At 38.5% G+C, this 17414-nt stretch overlaps 1 protein-coding gene across 9 annotated transcripts in view; it reads right to left on the bottom strand.

Moving 5' to 3' along the window:
• LOC106869731 (uncharacterized) overlaps positions 1-17111 on the bottom strand; it is a 179232-nt gene extending 162121 nt beyond the window's left edge. For all 9 annotated transcript variants that reach the window (XR_016244001.1, XR_016244002.1, XM_089361593.1 and 6 more), the window contains exons 1-2: positions 16992-17111; positions 9768-9803 (exon numbers count right to left, since the gene is read on the bottom strand). Coding sequence is in view for 7 of the 9 variants with exons in the window: in XM_089361593.1 (XP_089217719.1) it covers positions 9768-9803; positions 16992-17028 (73 nt within the window). In the remaining 2 variants the exon portion in view is untranslated. The remainder of the gene's footprint in view (positions 1-9767; positions 9804-16991) is intronic.
• Between the last annotated feature and the right edge of the window lie 303 nt (positions 17112-17414).

The raw sequence follows: 17414 nt of genomic DNA, 5'->3' as shown, positions 1-17414 counted from the left end.
CAGTCCTGGGTCAAGCGTATACCAAGAAAGGACGCTTGGTACCTGGAGTATCAGTAAGCATTCATGGCCTGCTGCCAGTCGGGCAACGCGGTCGGTGGTGGTTCCACCATGGAGTTCTATAGAAGATTAGTTGAAGGAAAAGGCGACTACGTCCTCGGGGAAACTCTGGGCGTCGAAAGGGATCAACTAACCGGTCTTTTCCAGAGGAATTTTGGGCCAGGGCCTATGGATAACTTCCAGAAATCCCTGGCTTGGTAGTGCTACCAGAGAGCTCTGCCGGCTCGAGACAAGCTCTACAGACACGGAAATGCTATCAGACGGACCTATCCAAGGTGTGCACAGGGTGATGAAGCAGTTCTGCATGTACTCGTCCTGTGTCTGTGCATTACTGACTCGTGGAGCTTTGTCGAAAAGCTGTCGTTACGTGTAGGACGGATCCGGTTATCAACCGAGTCCATCGTGAGGATCGCCCTGCCACCTTCTTTTGGTCGGAAGAACGGCGTTTTTCCTCAAGCGGTAGCTATAGCGAAAGAGGTAGTGTGGTGGACGAGGCTGAAAGGACTGAAGACAGACACTTTCCTCTTCAGCTGAGCCCTCATCGGCTTTTTCAAGTGAAACTTGAAAAGGAAAAGGAGGGTAGAGAGGGAAATACAGCCTCCACTCCAGTAATTTTGTTGAAAGGTGGATGAATGTTGCGAAAATGGCTCGTGTGAATGGGCCTACTCTGAATATTCTGTAAGTCGGAGCAGTTGAGGAGAAGAGGTGTGTCTGTCTGGCGTACCCTTGGTTGTCGGGATGACCAGGATATGTGGGGTGCCCTGGTTGGCCCTGGGTGGAACTCCTCCCTATTGAGGAATTTTGTTGTTTAATTTTTTTACTGTTTTAATTTTTTTATTGTTTACACATTTTCTGTTTAAACCCCATATGTCTCTTGTTTTGTATTGTCTCTCTCTGTTTTGTGTTCAGCCCTTGTAGCCAATAAAGAAAGGATTATTATTATTATTATTATTATTATTATTATTATTTTTATTATTATTATTATTATTATTATACTTCCGGTTGGAAGACTAGAACGTCGGTGGAAGCTTAAGTATTTTTGTTATCAAAATTACTGTTTTCGTTGATATTATTGTTTAAAAGGGAGCATAAAACAATGGCCTTTGTGCCCAGAAAAAAGAATTATACAATATTTGAGTCTTGTGCCCAAATATTAGTATTTGCAAAATGTTAACACGTTCGCAAGCCAAAAATGGCGTGGAGGCGCGTAACTTTCTAACGCAAAACAAATCAGTTTGTGACAGCAAGAAAAGTCACGGAAATGTAATTTTCGCTGACACTAGTAACAATTTTGAGGACAAAATTGATAACGAATACAAAAGCGCCACCGATCCTATGAACAGCGATAAAATTAACCGCAAAGAACAAAGAAGTAATACGACAGAGAAAAACGACACAATGGAGAACATAATCACTCGATAGTCGAACAGACAACAAAAATGTAATTGCCAACTCTCCAAACAGAAATGATGTGGAAAATACTATGATAACTGATAATAACACAGAAAATAACAACTCTAACAATACGGAGCAGAGAAGCATAACAAAAAACAATAACAGAACGAATAACGACAACAAAAACACCGATGAGAACACAACCAATACCAACGTCAACACCAGCAACACAGAAGCGGGTGTATTTGGAAGTAACAATAGCAGTAACAACGTGAACGATTCCACCACCACCTTTAACAGTGAGAGCGGAACAAGTACTTTTGCCGCAGCAGCTGCAAAATGCCAACAAAATTACTATGAGATAGACATCTCCAACAAAAAAATAGATGTTAGCCTAGGCTCACAAACTCATAAAAAGAGAAAACACCTGGGCTAACCTTGCAATCCCAGCCGAGGAGGACAGAAAAATATAAGTGCATCTCGGTGCAATCTCGGAGAGCAGAACAACCCTCCCACCTTCAAGTAGAGATGGCACTGAGATCAATCAGAGAGGATGTCGAATTCATTCAAAGGGCCCGAAGTTTTGGTATCATCTTTTTAAAACAGAAGAGCTGGCCATGAAGCATTCGGTGGGATCCTGTAAAACTGATCAGCTCATAATCTACCCACCCTACATGGGCAGAAGAACAATAAAACTTCGAGTCCCCAGAACAACACCAGGTATCAATCAGCATATGGTGGTTCGTGGGATGCGTGATTGCAGAGGACAACGACACCCCGTCTTAAAAGTCCAACGAGAGGACCGGATTGAGATGGATTTGGAAATGCTAATCCAAATAAAACCACAAGACTTGGAGAATATCCCAGATCATGTCCACCTCAAGGACGGGACGAAATTATCCTTGATCACCGAGGGCAGAAGGCCTCATTGCTTCACTTGTGGTGAAGCAACGCACCTGCAAGCACCGTGACCTCAGTAAATAAGTACAGGGGTCCGTAGACATCCAATGACATCAAAACACCAAGACTAGGAAAACAAAAACAGCACCAGCTGCAGAAAGATTACCACCAACAACAGGGAAAGCAGCAAAAATAGCAGCAGTGATGGCGGGGGTGGAAGGCGTAACAATAGCATCAGCAGAAAACCGTCGGAGAGATCAGCCACGAAAACCAAACACCTCGCAACCAAGCTCAGCAACCCCCACTCTCTCAAACAAACACGCACAAAAAGATACACATACAAACACAAATTCACTTCCACACAGAGAGGCGGAGGTTACGACAGACATTGGTTCCACCATATTAAAAAGTTATGATAAGGGCGGACAGAAGAAATAAAATAAAAAAGCGAAAAGAAGTCGCAGAGGTGAGACATCTTGTCCTGCACCAAAACAAAATAATAAATAAACTACACCGACAACAAACACAGACACTCACACAACTCCCGCAGCACCACAATCATCAACTAAAGCACCACAAGCACTAAGAACCGCATTGCAGACAGAAAAAACACATCTCAAAAGGAAACTCACACCACAAACGCAACAAGAATTGCTAAAAACAACGACGCAAGTAGCTAACTTTGTGTTAATAAGGAGGACCAACAAAGAACTGATGGCATTCTTATCACGAAGGGAAAACATTGAAAAAGGTTGGAGGAAATCTTCTTGGACTAGCACGTGCAACGTGCCAAAGGACTTAATGATGGTGAGGATGGATTAGGACACTTTCCAAACAATTCGGGATGCCTTTCTACAACTAAATGCCAATGCAAGGCTTCTACAAGGGTTCCTAAAGGAGCCCAACGAAGAAATGGAGGTAGGACAACCCGATCTCCTACAGCATCAGGAAAGTAAGTAGCACTCCTCATCTTTCTTTCTTTCCTTTGGTCAATATGGCGGTGCTAAGAGCACATTTGTATGTGGCCTGGGGTCGTCCTGGAAGCAAGGTCGCTTGCTCAATAAGTAGCTGAATTTGGATGTAATAGCTGGCAGCGAGACCAAGATCGTGGAAACACGCACCTTAGCACCAATTTTTGATGATTTTGAGATCTTTGCATCTCTTAGTCGACCAGGAATTGGGGGGGGGGGGTAGGGTGGCGGTGTTGTTCAGAAAAGGCCTGGATCTCGAGATACGGTTAGTCTTCCTGGACCCGGAAGGTAAGTCGGTGGTCCTGGATGTGAACAATAATGAAGGCAGTGCTTTTAGGCTGGTCGCTGTGTATGCTCCAACTGGATCGGGGCAGCCGGATTTCTTCAGTCGTTTGGAGATCTTTCTTGGATGCACGTGTGGGGCTAGCGGATAGAAAAGGGGGAGGTGTAAGCCTCACAAACATACTCAGTCGATTCCAAATGACTCATAGGTTCAGACTGAATTACCAGGATGCCCCAGTGTGGACGTGGGCAAACAGCGTCGGGTCATCCAGATCTTATCTTGATAGGGTGTTTTCTAGGCCAGCAGATAGGGAAAGCATAAGTTGTCCATAACTCGAACTCGTCAGTTATTCAGACTACAAATTTGTGATCTGTACGGTTGACCAAGATAGGCGTTATAGGCAGGCCCCCGGATACTGAAAGCTGGACGTGTCCCTCCCGGCACGTCTAGCTTTCAGAGACAAACTAAACAAGTTAGTCCATCGAAGCTTGACGGGTGCAGTCGCCAATAACCGACGGTGGATAGCCCCCAAACGAGTAGAAGCTGGAGAATTTAGCAGAGAACTAGCGATAGAGAAGACTAAAGTAGAGAGAGACCTAGTTAGGAAATTAGAAGAGGGACTCAGTAGAGGCATAGCGACCGACGTGCTGGCAGTGAGATTGGTTCTGAACCGCTTCTTCAACACCAAGCATGAAGGTTGCATTGTCAGAGCTAGGGCAGGTGCTCTAAAGCAGTAGGGAAAGAAAGCCGTTCGATGGGCCCGGGTGGCCGAGACGCAACATAGTAATAAGACTACAATTCGGTCTTTGAGGGGTCGGGACAGGCGCATGCTATACGAGTCCAAGCAGAATTGTGTGGAGTTTCAGCAGCACTTTGCTGAACTGCACGGTGGTCCGGAGGCGGAGGTGAACTTCACTTCCAGCCTTGATGGTATGCCGCAGTTTTCGGCCAGGGATATGGAGCTCTGCAAAATGCCGATAACAGCTGAAGATATACATGACACGTTGGTTAGTTGCACAAGGGAGAGGTCTCCGGGATTGGATGGTCTGCTCTTCAAGTTTTATATTCATATGCCAGACTTGTTCAGTGAGCTTTTGGGAGATGTCTACCGCAACTGTCCGCAGAACGGGAGAACTTCCATCTGGAACTTCCTCTGTGAGCCGAGGTGTGGTGACGCTACTGAGAAAAGATCCGAACAAGAAGGACATTGTTGATAACTTTAGGCCTGCAAAAAGCAGATTACAAAATTTTGGCCAAGGTGTTAGCAAAGTGGTTGGCGCTTATCGTTGACAGACTGGTGGGTGATGGACAGACATGCGCTATCCCCAACAGGTCTATCCCCGACAACCTCCACCTCACGCGATACATCATAGAGAGGGTTGGTAAAGAACTTGGCATGAGTGGTGCCCTGATTAACTTGGATCAATCGAAAGCTTTTGATAGGGTCGACCATCAGTACTTGGAGGCTGTCCTTAAGGCGGCTGTCCTTAAGGCGGCTGGTTTCGGTCCCGTTTTCAAATGCTGGATCGCTGCAATGTACAGCAACATATGTTCAGTGGTCAACGTAAATACCCATCAGTCGAGATCGTTTAGCATCGCACGTTCGGTCCGTTGAGGATCTCCACTCTCACCTCTTCTGTATGTACTGGCACTCGAACCATTACTGAGGAAGTTGGATGTTTCGAGGGGCATCCCGCGTGAACTAGAAGGCAGAGGATTCGTGTCAGCTTACGCCAACGACGTCACCGTGACAGTGTCGGACATCTCGGGAATCTGTATGGCCGGCACTACTCTAAGGGGAAACGAAGCGGTGACAGGAGCAATGATTAACTAGAAGACAGTAGGCCTGCAGTTCGGCACATGAAGAGTAGATCCATGCCAACCGACAGTGTTGTGGGACGCTGGACGGAAGGACCGGTTAAGTTGCTCGGGGTCTGGTTTGGTCCAAACCTCCAGGTGGACAAGAACTAGGGTGAGGTGACAGACAGTGTGGTCAGTCTCACCCAGAACTTGACAGAGAGGGAGCTGTCCCTGAAAGGTCTGGCGGAGGTGGCGAATGCGTACATCGCATCCGTCATATGCTACCGCCTAACTGTCATCCCTTGCCACGCTTCGTGGCTGAACGGGCTGGTGCGCTTGCTCTTTTGCTTCCTGTGGAAGGGACAGGTACCGCTTGTCAGACGGTCCATTTGCTGTCAGCACCCGTTGCGTGGAGGACTGGGCATGCCGTGGCTGATGATCCGCAGACATGCGCTGAGGCTGGGACATCTTAACGATGAGCAGGTTTGGTTGCTGTTTGTTGAACGCGCTTTTCCGAAGCTCGTCTCCTTGACGGAACTTCAGTCCTGCATCAGGCGTAGGCCGAGGCAGGGTGCTTGGCACCTAAAGTGTCTGCGAGCGCTCACAGCCCTCGGCCAGTCGGGCAATGCGGTCGCGGGAAGTTCCACCTTGCAGTTCTACTGGGGATTAGTGGAACGCAAGAGTGACGAAGTTCTCGGAGAGGTTCTGGGCGTCGGGAGGGATCAACTGGCTGATCTCTTCCGGATGACTTTCGGGCCGGGGCCTATGGATAACTTCCAGAAATCCTTGGCCTGACAGTGCTACCGGAGGTCTCTGCCGGTTCGTGATAATCTCTACAAGCATGGGTGTGCAGTCAGACGGGCTTGTCTGAGATGCACGCGGAGCGATGAAACCGTTTTGCATGCTCTCGTACAGTGTCCGCGCATTGCTGACTTGTGGAACTTTGTCGAACAGTCATTGTCACATGTAGGACGAATACAATAAAAGGAGAAAGGCTTTTGCCTTGTTAGTTAAGCCCCAATGGCTTTTGTGGATTTTTCCATGAGTAGTCTTAAAAGCACCTCTCCCTATTCGGAGTTTTATTTGTTTTTCTTCGTTATTTTATTTACACGTTCTAACACCCGTCCTGTTTTGTGACATCATGTTGTTTTTATGTAAGCCCTTGTGGCCAATAGAAAAATTTATTATTATTATTATCATCATCATCATCAGCATTATTATTATTATTATTATTATTATTATTATTAGTAGTAGTAGTAGTAGTAGTAGTTGTTGTTGTAGTATTTGTGCAACGTGTCGCTTTGAGTCGCTCGTATGTTTGTTCGTCTATTTATATGTTTAAGAAGTTGTTAATTTTTGAAATTTTGTTATATAACGCGTTAAAATCAAACAGAACACGTAGAGCTGGTTGGCGTTTTCTTTGTTGCCCGTTCGAAGCTCAAATTTATGAGGAATGTTTTCAAATTTCATTATTAAATTATACTTTTTATAAACTAGGCGTCGTCATCGTCGTCTACAGTCAGTAAACTAAATGGAGTGGTGGGATATGATTTGTAAAAACAGGTGTAGCATGTGGGAGGAAAGGAGAACAAATTTCAAACAACAGTAGTAATAATAACATTAACAAAAGCAACAGCAGCAATGGGCGCGGAAATAGAGGAGGGGGTTTTCATTGTTCAAAGTTTATAGTTCACAAAATTACACCACAAGGATCTTTTCCCTTTGAACGGCACATCGAGAAATTAATTTTTTATAACTAAACACTTTCAAACTTCGGACACTAGTAGAATGTGTCATATAAAACATATTTTACGCTTAGTGTTGTTGAGAAAGTTTATATTTTAAAAGTTATTTCGTGTTAAAAGTTGTCGTGTTTCTGTAATTTCAACCAATCAATGACGTGTATTCAGCTGAATAAAATTACTGCTGTTGTTTGTCAACAACAACTATCGGTGGTGTATATTTCGTTTGTCACTGTTATTTATGACATCGTTCGTGCGTTTGTACTGGTTTAGGGTTAGGGTTATGGTTTTAGGGTCAGGGTTAGGGTTTTAAAGTTAGGGTTAGGGTTTTATGGTTAGGTTAGGGTTAGGGTTTTAAAGTTAAGGTTAGGGTTAGGGTTAAGATTTTAGGGTTAGGGTTGGGGTTTTAGGGTTGGGGTTTTAGGGTTGGGGTTTTAAGGTTGGGGTTTTAGGGTTGGGGTTTTAGGGTTGGGGTTTTAGGGTTGGGTTAGGGTTGGCATTTTAGGGTTAGAGTTACGGAAAAAGGTGAACAATGAAGAAATTGGAGAGGAGGGGGGAAATGTCTTTCCGAAAATAGTAGCTGAAAAACAGGAAAAAAAAAAACTAAAAGCAGTAGAAATGCACGAACGATTGTGGTGGTGCCATGAAGTAAACATACTTTAGATACACTCGTTTATTCACACAAACGTAACTGAGATGAAATATGTCATAAATAACAGTGACAAACCAAATATACACCGCCGAAAGTTGTTGTTGACAAACAACAGCAGTAATTTTATTCAGCTGAATACACGTCATTGATTGGTTGAAATTACCGAAATACAACTTTAACACGAAATAACTTTGAAAATACAATATTTTCTCAACAGCACTAAGAGTAAAAGTGTCCGAAGTTTGAAAGTATTTAGTTACAAAAAAATAATTTCTCGACAGCCATGATAGCAAACGACAGTAGCAATAAAAACAAAAAGGCCACCCAAAAATAACAATGTTAATAATAAAAGAAAAAAGGAATCGGAGGGGCGTTACATACCCTGCGCGCAGATAAAATTTTTCGCAAATTATAGTGTGGTTAACAATGCGTTGCTTACCCATGCTTTTTAATTGGACTGATCATTTTTTTTTTAAGTATCACCATTATTAGTATTTATAGTCCGGTGAAATTAAGAAATCAACTCGTAAATAAACGAAACTCTTGAATCCATTAGTGTACACACACACACACACACACGCACACACGCACACACACGCACGTGCACACACACACAGAGTCGCATATCGATGTATGTATTTATGTATGTACCCACACGTGTCTATACACGAAGGTCTATAAACACGCAGACGAGGGTCGATTCACAAGAAAAAGAAAATGAACAAAATAATATAACCACTTGCTTATCGGAAAACTTGTAAGTTCGATTTTTTAAATTTTTCAATTATTTTTTTTTAGTCATCACCATTATAGGTATTTATACTCCGGTAAAATTAAGAAATCAAATCGTAAATAAACGAAACCCTCGAATCTATTACTGTACACACGCGCACACACACACGGGAAATTTGTAAGTACGATGAGAAAAAAAAAGTTTTAAGATAATCAAACCTAATGTCCATCATTTCGAGCCACTTACTCAATAAGTATTTCTGCCAAATGTGGTGAAAATCCGTTCAGCCGTTTTCCAGTAATTTTGCAAACACACAGACAAACAGACGACGACGAGTAATTACAATACCCTGCTTTCGCTTACGCGCGTAGGGTAAGTATAACAACAGCTGCATCAGAAAACGTAGCAAAGGTAGCAATGGCAACAGAAATAGGAACGACAGCACCAACAACAGTAACACCACCACAATAACAAGGCTTCCTTCGCTGAAGAAATCTCTACCAGAATTTATAAGTAAAAGAGTGAAATTTATAGGTAAAAGAGTGAAATTTATAGGTGAAAGAGTGAAATTACACCATTCTACTAGATTTAGGAAAATTGAGATGAGAAGGGTAGAGTTTACGCCCTCTACTGAAGCTCTAGCCGCAAAGTGTTACAAAGTCCCTTATATATTGCTGCGTCAGCTGTAGACAGCTGTTAACGCTCAAGTAGAAAATGTCCTTCATGACGCACGGAAGGCCATCAAACATACATCAAAGACAAGGCAGCTTAGCGGATCAAGGACCTATTTAAGGCTGAAAACATTGAAGTGCAACATTCAGTGGTCGTTTCTCTCTTCTCCGCATATTCAGAAAGAAAGGCTGTAAAGGCAACATTACTGGGAGTCCCAGCATGGCTAGATCTCTGGTAGATATTAGTATGCATTGTGTTGGAAAAGAGTGAAACTTTATTAGTTATGGTGAGAACGAAGTGAGAGAACTGGTTTGGAATCACACTAGAGGTCTTTCCTCATATAAAGCCTGACCATATGGAAAGGTTCCCAGATCTGATATCTCTGCCGAATGGTGCGAAATAACGAGTAATTATGATAGAAAAATTTTGGTTTCGATTCCTGGAGAGGGTGATGCGTTGTGTTTTTAAGTAAAACACCTCATTTCACTTTGCTCGAGTTACGAAAAAGAAAAGCACAAGATGGGGCAGAAGATGAAGATAAAGAAGAAAAAAATTAACTTACTTCGAACTTGGGATGCCACCACTTGTGTATATAAAGCTGGAATATAAAATCATTTAAATATTCATGTATCTCAATCATAATTTTTATTTATAAATTTCATTTATTTATTTTATTTATCTGTTTCGTTTATTCATTTTATTTATCTATCGTGGATTAATCAGAGTTTAATCTCCGAAACAATATTTTCATTGATTTATTTTACTGAGAATTTTTGTCACTTTAGTTTACTGAGTATCAGCGATGTCCGATAAATGACATTAATTCTGTAATATAAAGAATAAATAAATTCAATGAATAATATCAGTTCAGTTTTTTCATAATTATATAGTTTACGATTCACAGATATGCGTTTGCTTGTATGTATGCGTATGCGATTAAATTTCTTTTATTAACGATGTACTACTTGACAGCAATTTTGGTGTTTCAATCTAGGGATTTTATTTTATCAACGATTAAATGTACTATAACATTATAGAGAGCTTATATAGAGAGAAATAAACAGTAACATAACTGTAACAATAATAGATATCATTGAGAAGGCAAAATGAAAGAAAGGACAGAAAAGGAAAAAAATGATAAGGGAAACCAAGCTATATTTGGAAAAATATCGATCAGGAGACAAGAAGATCAAACATAGCAAGGTGTGTGAAAATTAAAACAATACTCCATTACTTATGATTGACAGCGGTTTAGGAAACAATAGTTATAATACAAGAAATAGAGGAAATTATAATTGATAGAAAGAATTTATGATATTTGAAAAAAGTTGAAAATCCTTATGTAGATTAATAAATTATTTGGAGAAAAAGTAGAGAAAAAGTAAACCGAAGTCAAAACTCAATAGAGAGAATATGTTCTCAAATAAAGCTCGAATAGTATACAACGAAAACGAAGGAAGGGAAAATGAAATACGTATACATACAAAAATATGTGTGTATGTGTGTGTGTGTTATGGTGATATGTATACGGAAAGAAAACAAGGAAAATAATCGAATGCAAATTCAATATTACGTGGGATGTGCTGGAAGATAAATTGAAAAACTAAAGTTTTAGCAAAGCGCAAAATGATTACAGTCTGTTGGAGATCTGATTATGAACGTGCATTCAGTATTTTGACTTCAATTTAAAGTAAATCAAGAGTTACTTTCCTTTGGGATGCAAAATATGCAGAGACAGTGTACTGTTACCGGACCATCAAGCGAATGCCTAAACTTATTTTCTACTGGCTCAACTTTTCTCTTCATTTCATTATTTGAGCTGGCGGCACAATGTCCTTGCTTCGAGCATTAGTTGCTTGGTACAATTATTTTTTAAGTAATAACGTATTTATTGTTAGGTTTACACAAAGTAAATTTCTATCAGTCTGTTTTACTGAGAACAAAAAGCGATTTAAGCGTTTGCACACAGGATAAAATACTTTGCAGCATTGCGTCCATCTTTACGTTCTGAGTTCAAATTTCACCACAGTCAATTTTGCCTTTCAAACTTTAGGGGTTGATGAAAGAAATTCCAGTCGAGTACTGGAGTCGCTGTAATCGACTACCCCACTTTCTTGAAATTTTAGGCCTTGTGCCTATAGTCGAAAGTTTTAATAGTTTTTATTATTCTTGTTTTCCTGTTTGTATAAGCAACAAGAAATACCGTTTCTGCATATCGCGTATGAAAACTGTTTAATAAGGGTCTGAAGAAGATTACTTGGCCCTATTTCAAGCACGAATATTCTATAAATATTTTGTGTAATTTATCACATATAATTATTTATACACAATTTATCATACATAATTATTTATACACAATTTATCACACATAATTATTTATACGCAATTTTCATACTGAAACAATTGTTAACGGTACTAAACTTACGTTGTACTGATATCTTTGTTTTCTGTTTTGTTCTACGAAAATACATTCTAACTCATCCTATCAGCGTTATGTAGATGGATTTCTTGCGTGGATTATATGTTTTTGAACTATAACATTAAATATCAGTCTTACTATGCAAGGTACTGGAATTTATGTGTGTGTGTGCTCGTGCACGCGTGTGTATGCGTGTGTGTGTCTGTATGCGTACGTATGTGTGTGTATGTGTATATTCATATAATCAAAGATATCTCATTGCAAATATTCCCGTTTCATCCATTAGTTTCTAATGTTTCACTGCATTAACGATTTTTAGTAATCATTTTATAAGATAATCTTTTCCATTTCTTTACCTTCATTTCCTTGGTTTTTTTTCTATATTTCATTCATTACTTTTCGCTACTTGGTTTCATTTTTACTTCTTCAATACATACATATTTTTCAAAAACAGTCCATTTGAGCAGACACTCACGAGCAGTAAACTCAACGCCTTGAAACCCTCTCTCAGACGTTTTCATTTATATCTGTCATTTTTCTGTTTTCTTGATTTCCACTTGTCTTCAAAATTTGTCAAAAAACTTTCATGACCATATATCCTCACATTTATGTTACAGCTTGATAACATAGTTATATCGAAAACGTATTACAGATTGTAAATTCACAACGACTGTTACAACTCGGGAATTCTTGATTTAATAGCTGCACAGCTTCCATCGTTACTTAATTAATATAATTATCCCAAATGACACTGCGGAGTTCCTGAAGTAGATCCATCGGAAATATACCACGACTGCGGATGATAAAAGGTAGCCTAGGCTTTGCTAGTGGTCTACCCAACACTTAAACACATGAATCGACTTATACCTATTAGTCCAAAATATTATTATTATCATTATATATATCCACACACACACACACACACACACACACACACACACACACACACACACACACACACACACACACACACACACACACACACACACACACACACACACACACACACATATATATATTTGAAGATAAGCAACAAAAATTCAATAGGTTATAGCAGTACGTACGTTTCGTACAAGCTTCATTGTACGAAACGTACGTACTGCTATAACCTATTGAATTTTTGTTGTTTATCTTCAAATTTTATTCACCAAATCTCTTGATTTTGTTTTTGGTTTTTTACCCTACCAAATTCTGGTGCCTCAAACATTTCAAGTACCACATTTACTCTTTTGATTAAATCTATATTATATATATATATATATATATATATATATATATATATATATATATATATATATATATACATATACAGATATGGAAATATTTTATTCTCAAACGCAGAATAATAATGCTGAATAGCATAAATAGGATAGAACATCCTTATATTTATTTATTGCCCACAGGGGGCAAAACATAGAAGGAACAAACAAAGACAGACAAAGGGATTAAGTCGATTACCTCGACCCCAGGGCGTAACTGGTACTTAGTTAATCGAGCCCGAAAGGATGAAAGGCAAAGTCGACCTCAGCGGAGGACATCCTTATATTGCAGAAAAATTTGTTAGTGGCCAGCCATGAGACCCGAATTCACATCTCTGTGATTACCAGTCATAGTGCTTCACCTTTAAATTAAACTGTTCACTAACAAATTCTTCTGCAATTTTTGAACTTATAAATTTAGCTTTTATAAACGCTATATGTGAAATTACTATGTATGTAAACAAAGTTTGTTTTCTTTTTTAAAAAATCTTTGTTTACATCCATCGTAATTTCATATATCTATCTATATATTTATATATATATAAAATTGAGAATGTGTGTGTGTGTGTGTGTGTGTGTGTGTGTGTGTGTGTGTGTGTGTGTGTGTGTGTGTGTGTGTGTGTGTGTGTGTGTGTGTGTGTGTGTGATTCCCTAAAACTCGAGAACTACACAACCGATTTCATTCAAATTTTACACATGACTTACTTAGGTTGTATTCTAGTCAAAAAAAGTTTTTAACTTCTTGTATAGTTCGAGCCCACAGCAACATCATATCTCCTCCACTGTTTAAGTATTACGTGTCAAAAGTGAAACAAAAACACTCATGTTAAATACTTTCACTTTAAAAATGAAACTATTCCATTAACTGAAACAATCACATTTCGATACTGTAATGACAGATACTTTCACTTTAATGGTTTCATTTTCATACTGAATCTACTACAGTGAAACTATACTCTCACATATATACAGGCACATACATATATACATACATACATGCATATATATATATATATCTGCACAAATGTATCCATATACATGTATATATATACATGTATATATATATAGATGTATATATATATATATATAGAGAGAGAGAGAGAGAGAAAGAGAGAGAGAGGGAGATGTATTTGTATAGATGTATATGTATACGTATATGTATACATATATATAGAGATATAGATCTATATGCATACATGTATATGTATACATATGTGTAGATGTATATATATAGATGTACATGTAATATGTACACATATATAAATGCATACAGATATCTATACATATATACACACATACACACATACACATGCACACAAACACACACATTAGTCATTTGTTTTTTTATCCAAACTACGTCAAAAGTACTGAATGGATTTTTATGAAATTTCGAAATTATATTCTACGCATAACGGCCATCATCCCCATGAAAATTCATATATTTTTGATGTTGATGAATTTTTAACCATACATATTACACATAAATAAAGTAATATTTCTAAAATTTCTTCTTAGAAGTTACAAAGACACCTTCATGGGGACTTCACACCCACAATTTAGGCATTTTTCCTAAGCAAAGACGAATACAGTTGTACTATTGGAAGCTATAGGGTCACCCGAACAACAGATGAGCATTATTTGTAATTCAACGGTACAACGGTGTAAGACTGTCCTTTCAGATATACTTACATTGTGATTCCTGCAATGTGGTGCATAAATTGTCAAGTAAATGAGACGCATCTTTGCCTCCACTGATTCACTTGCAAAGTGTTGAGTAAAATTATTTCGTTGCAGACCTCCTTTGAGTCTTTTTATTATCACTGGGACACACATAGTCCCCAGTTGGTAACATTGATTTCAAGCCCTTCCCAGATGAGTGACTGGTTGTTCTAAGACATTTATTGATTGTAAATTTTTTCTGCACAGTTACCTATCGGTATAGTGGTAATTTACAAACTCCAGAGGCGACACTTTCATTTCCCTTTACTCCAAACGTCACACGTTGTTATTTCAATTGGGTCATGCCCTTCCAATTGCTATAGATCCGTAATGCATCTTACAGCTGTGCCTGTCACTTGTATGGTGAGGAATCCTACATTGGGGAGTAGTAACGATTAGGCTAGGGTAGCTGACTAATTATCGTGATCATTCGTCTTTTGGTTTCCTGTAGCTTTGCTCTCATGTACAAACCCAGTGAACAAACATATATTTCCTATTTCAAAGAAATTCAAACAATACATATTACACCCAAGTTAAAAAGATTCCCAACAATTCAACTTCTCTGGTTGACATTAAGATACCCACTCCCAATAGGGGCCTTAACTCCCACATTTTTCAGCTCCATGAGCTCCATTTTTCAGGAGCAAAATAAGGGTCCATAATATTGGAATTTTGGAATGTGCGCATAAATATCAGATATATAAAGATGAGAATGTGTGTCTGTGTGAATCCCTAAAGCTCGAGAACTACACAACCAATTTCATTCCAAATTAAAACATGCCTTACTTAGGGTCCATGTAGTGTCTTAGGCCAAAAAACTTTTAACTTCTTGCATAGTTCGAGCCCACAGCAATATCATATCTCCTCCACTATTTCAGTATTACGTGCCAAAGGTGAAACAATAACATCACTCTACTGTAATGTCAGATACTTTCACTTTAACACTGAAACTATTCCACTATTTCAGTAGTACCTGTCAAAAGTAAAACAATAACATGTCGCTACTGTAATTTCAAATAACTTCACTTTAATACTTTCAATTTCATACTGAAACTATTAAGTGAGACTACACTCTCACATATATACAGGCATACTATAAGACCCAAGTTAAAAACATTCCCAACAATTCAACTTCTCTGGTTGACATTAACCCCCCCCCCCCAATAGGGGCCTTCATTCCCACACTTTAGAGCTCCATGAGCTCCATTTTTCAGGAGAAAAATCCTTTTTACAGGTTCCAGAAGACTGAAATTTTGGAATATGCGTATAAAAATCAATAGTATGGGATACATGTCTCATGATTAGAATTTTTTAGGGTGTGTAAAGAGGGAAAAACCCTCATGTGCAATTTTGATGAAATTCGAATCCTATGTATTGCAGTTCCTTACAGAAAATATAACAGAAAAGTCTCATCCTTCAATTGCATGTAACATGGGCAACGCCGGGTATCTCTGCTAGTATATATATATATATATATATATATATATATATATATATATAGAGAGAGAGAGAGAGAGAGAGAGAGAAAGACAGACAGAGCTGACATTAAAAAAAATTATAAACTTTCGAGAGAACGTAGAATAATTCTGTTTTGGAATTGGATAAAGCTATAAATAATACCATGTAAACATTGTCTTTTGACAGACATGTCGGGCGTTCTACCATTGTGCCGAAACATGTCTACAAGCAATGTGAGTTCGAGTTCCAATGGCAGTCTTCGACTTTTTCTATCCAACAGGGGGTTTTTCAGTCCAATATTTATATGCTATTATTTATAGTTTTATATGTACTTCGAGATCCAATTCCAAAAAGGATGTTTGAATATATCATAGTTTTAAATGTATCTAAGAATGTGTATTGAACCTGAGTTAACAACATGCATAATGGCAGAATCATGATAACCATTTGAATATACATGTACAGTTATTTCTTTTTACCTGTTTTATTTCATTATTGTATTGCTAAAACGTTTGACCTAGACACCGACGCAATCCTACTCTCTCTCTCTTGGAAGTTAGGTATCTACTAGTTTATGAAACGTGTAGATTTGCCTGTTCCTTTATAAATACTTTTCAATTTCTTAATTACATTCCGTACAACTTTTTTACATGTTTCATATATAATAAAATTGTTTGGGGAAATTGTCGGATAAATATTTGGTAAGTGACTTTTTGAATTATTTGCAAGTTTGGAATCTAAGAAGATCCTAAAAGTATTCATAACAACTTCCAAAGCACTTACACAGAATCGGTTATTTAAAGATTAAGGGACTTAATAACAGGAGCAAAATTCGAAGTGCTAGCCAGTGTTTCATTGTGTCTCTACTTTCCACCCGTTTTAACTAAGGAATACCTTATTTGCTCCCAATTGTACGAAAGCTTTTACCTACCAAGTATTAGAGATAACCAATATATATATCCGTCCATGACTTCGTAATCTGCTGTGTTTTCTTAAGTCGCTTCTTGTAAATTTGGCGTTGACTGGGAAAAGCACAAGGATATAAAATATCATGAATACTATATATATATATATATATATATATATATATTTATATATGCATATGTATGTGTGTGTGTGTGTGTGTGTGTGTGTGTTTGTGTGTGTGTGTTTGTGTGTGTGTATGAGTGTGTGTTTGTGTGTGTATGTATGTGCGTACATATATGTATGCATATATATATATATATATATATATATATATATATATATATATATATATAAATACACATATGCATATATATACATAAATAAATATACTCAATATAAAATTGAAGATATGTTGGATTAAGAATAATTTGAAGAATTATTGACTTAC

The sequence above is a fragment of the Octopus bimaculoides genome, chromosome 13 (genome assembly GCF_046866305.1).
Source record: "Octopus bimaculoides isolate indiv1 chromosome 13, ASM4686630v1, whole genome shotgun sequence".
In the NCBI taxonomy this organism is placed as follows: domain Eukaryota; kingdom Metazoa; phylum Mollusca; class Cephalopoda; order Octopoda; family Octopodidae; genus Octopus; species Octopus bimaculoides.
The sequence above is the reverse complement of the archived record's forward strand: the minus strand, read 5'-3'. Positions and strand labels throughout refer to the sequence as shown.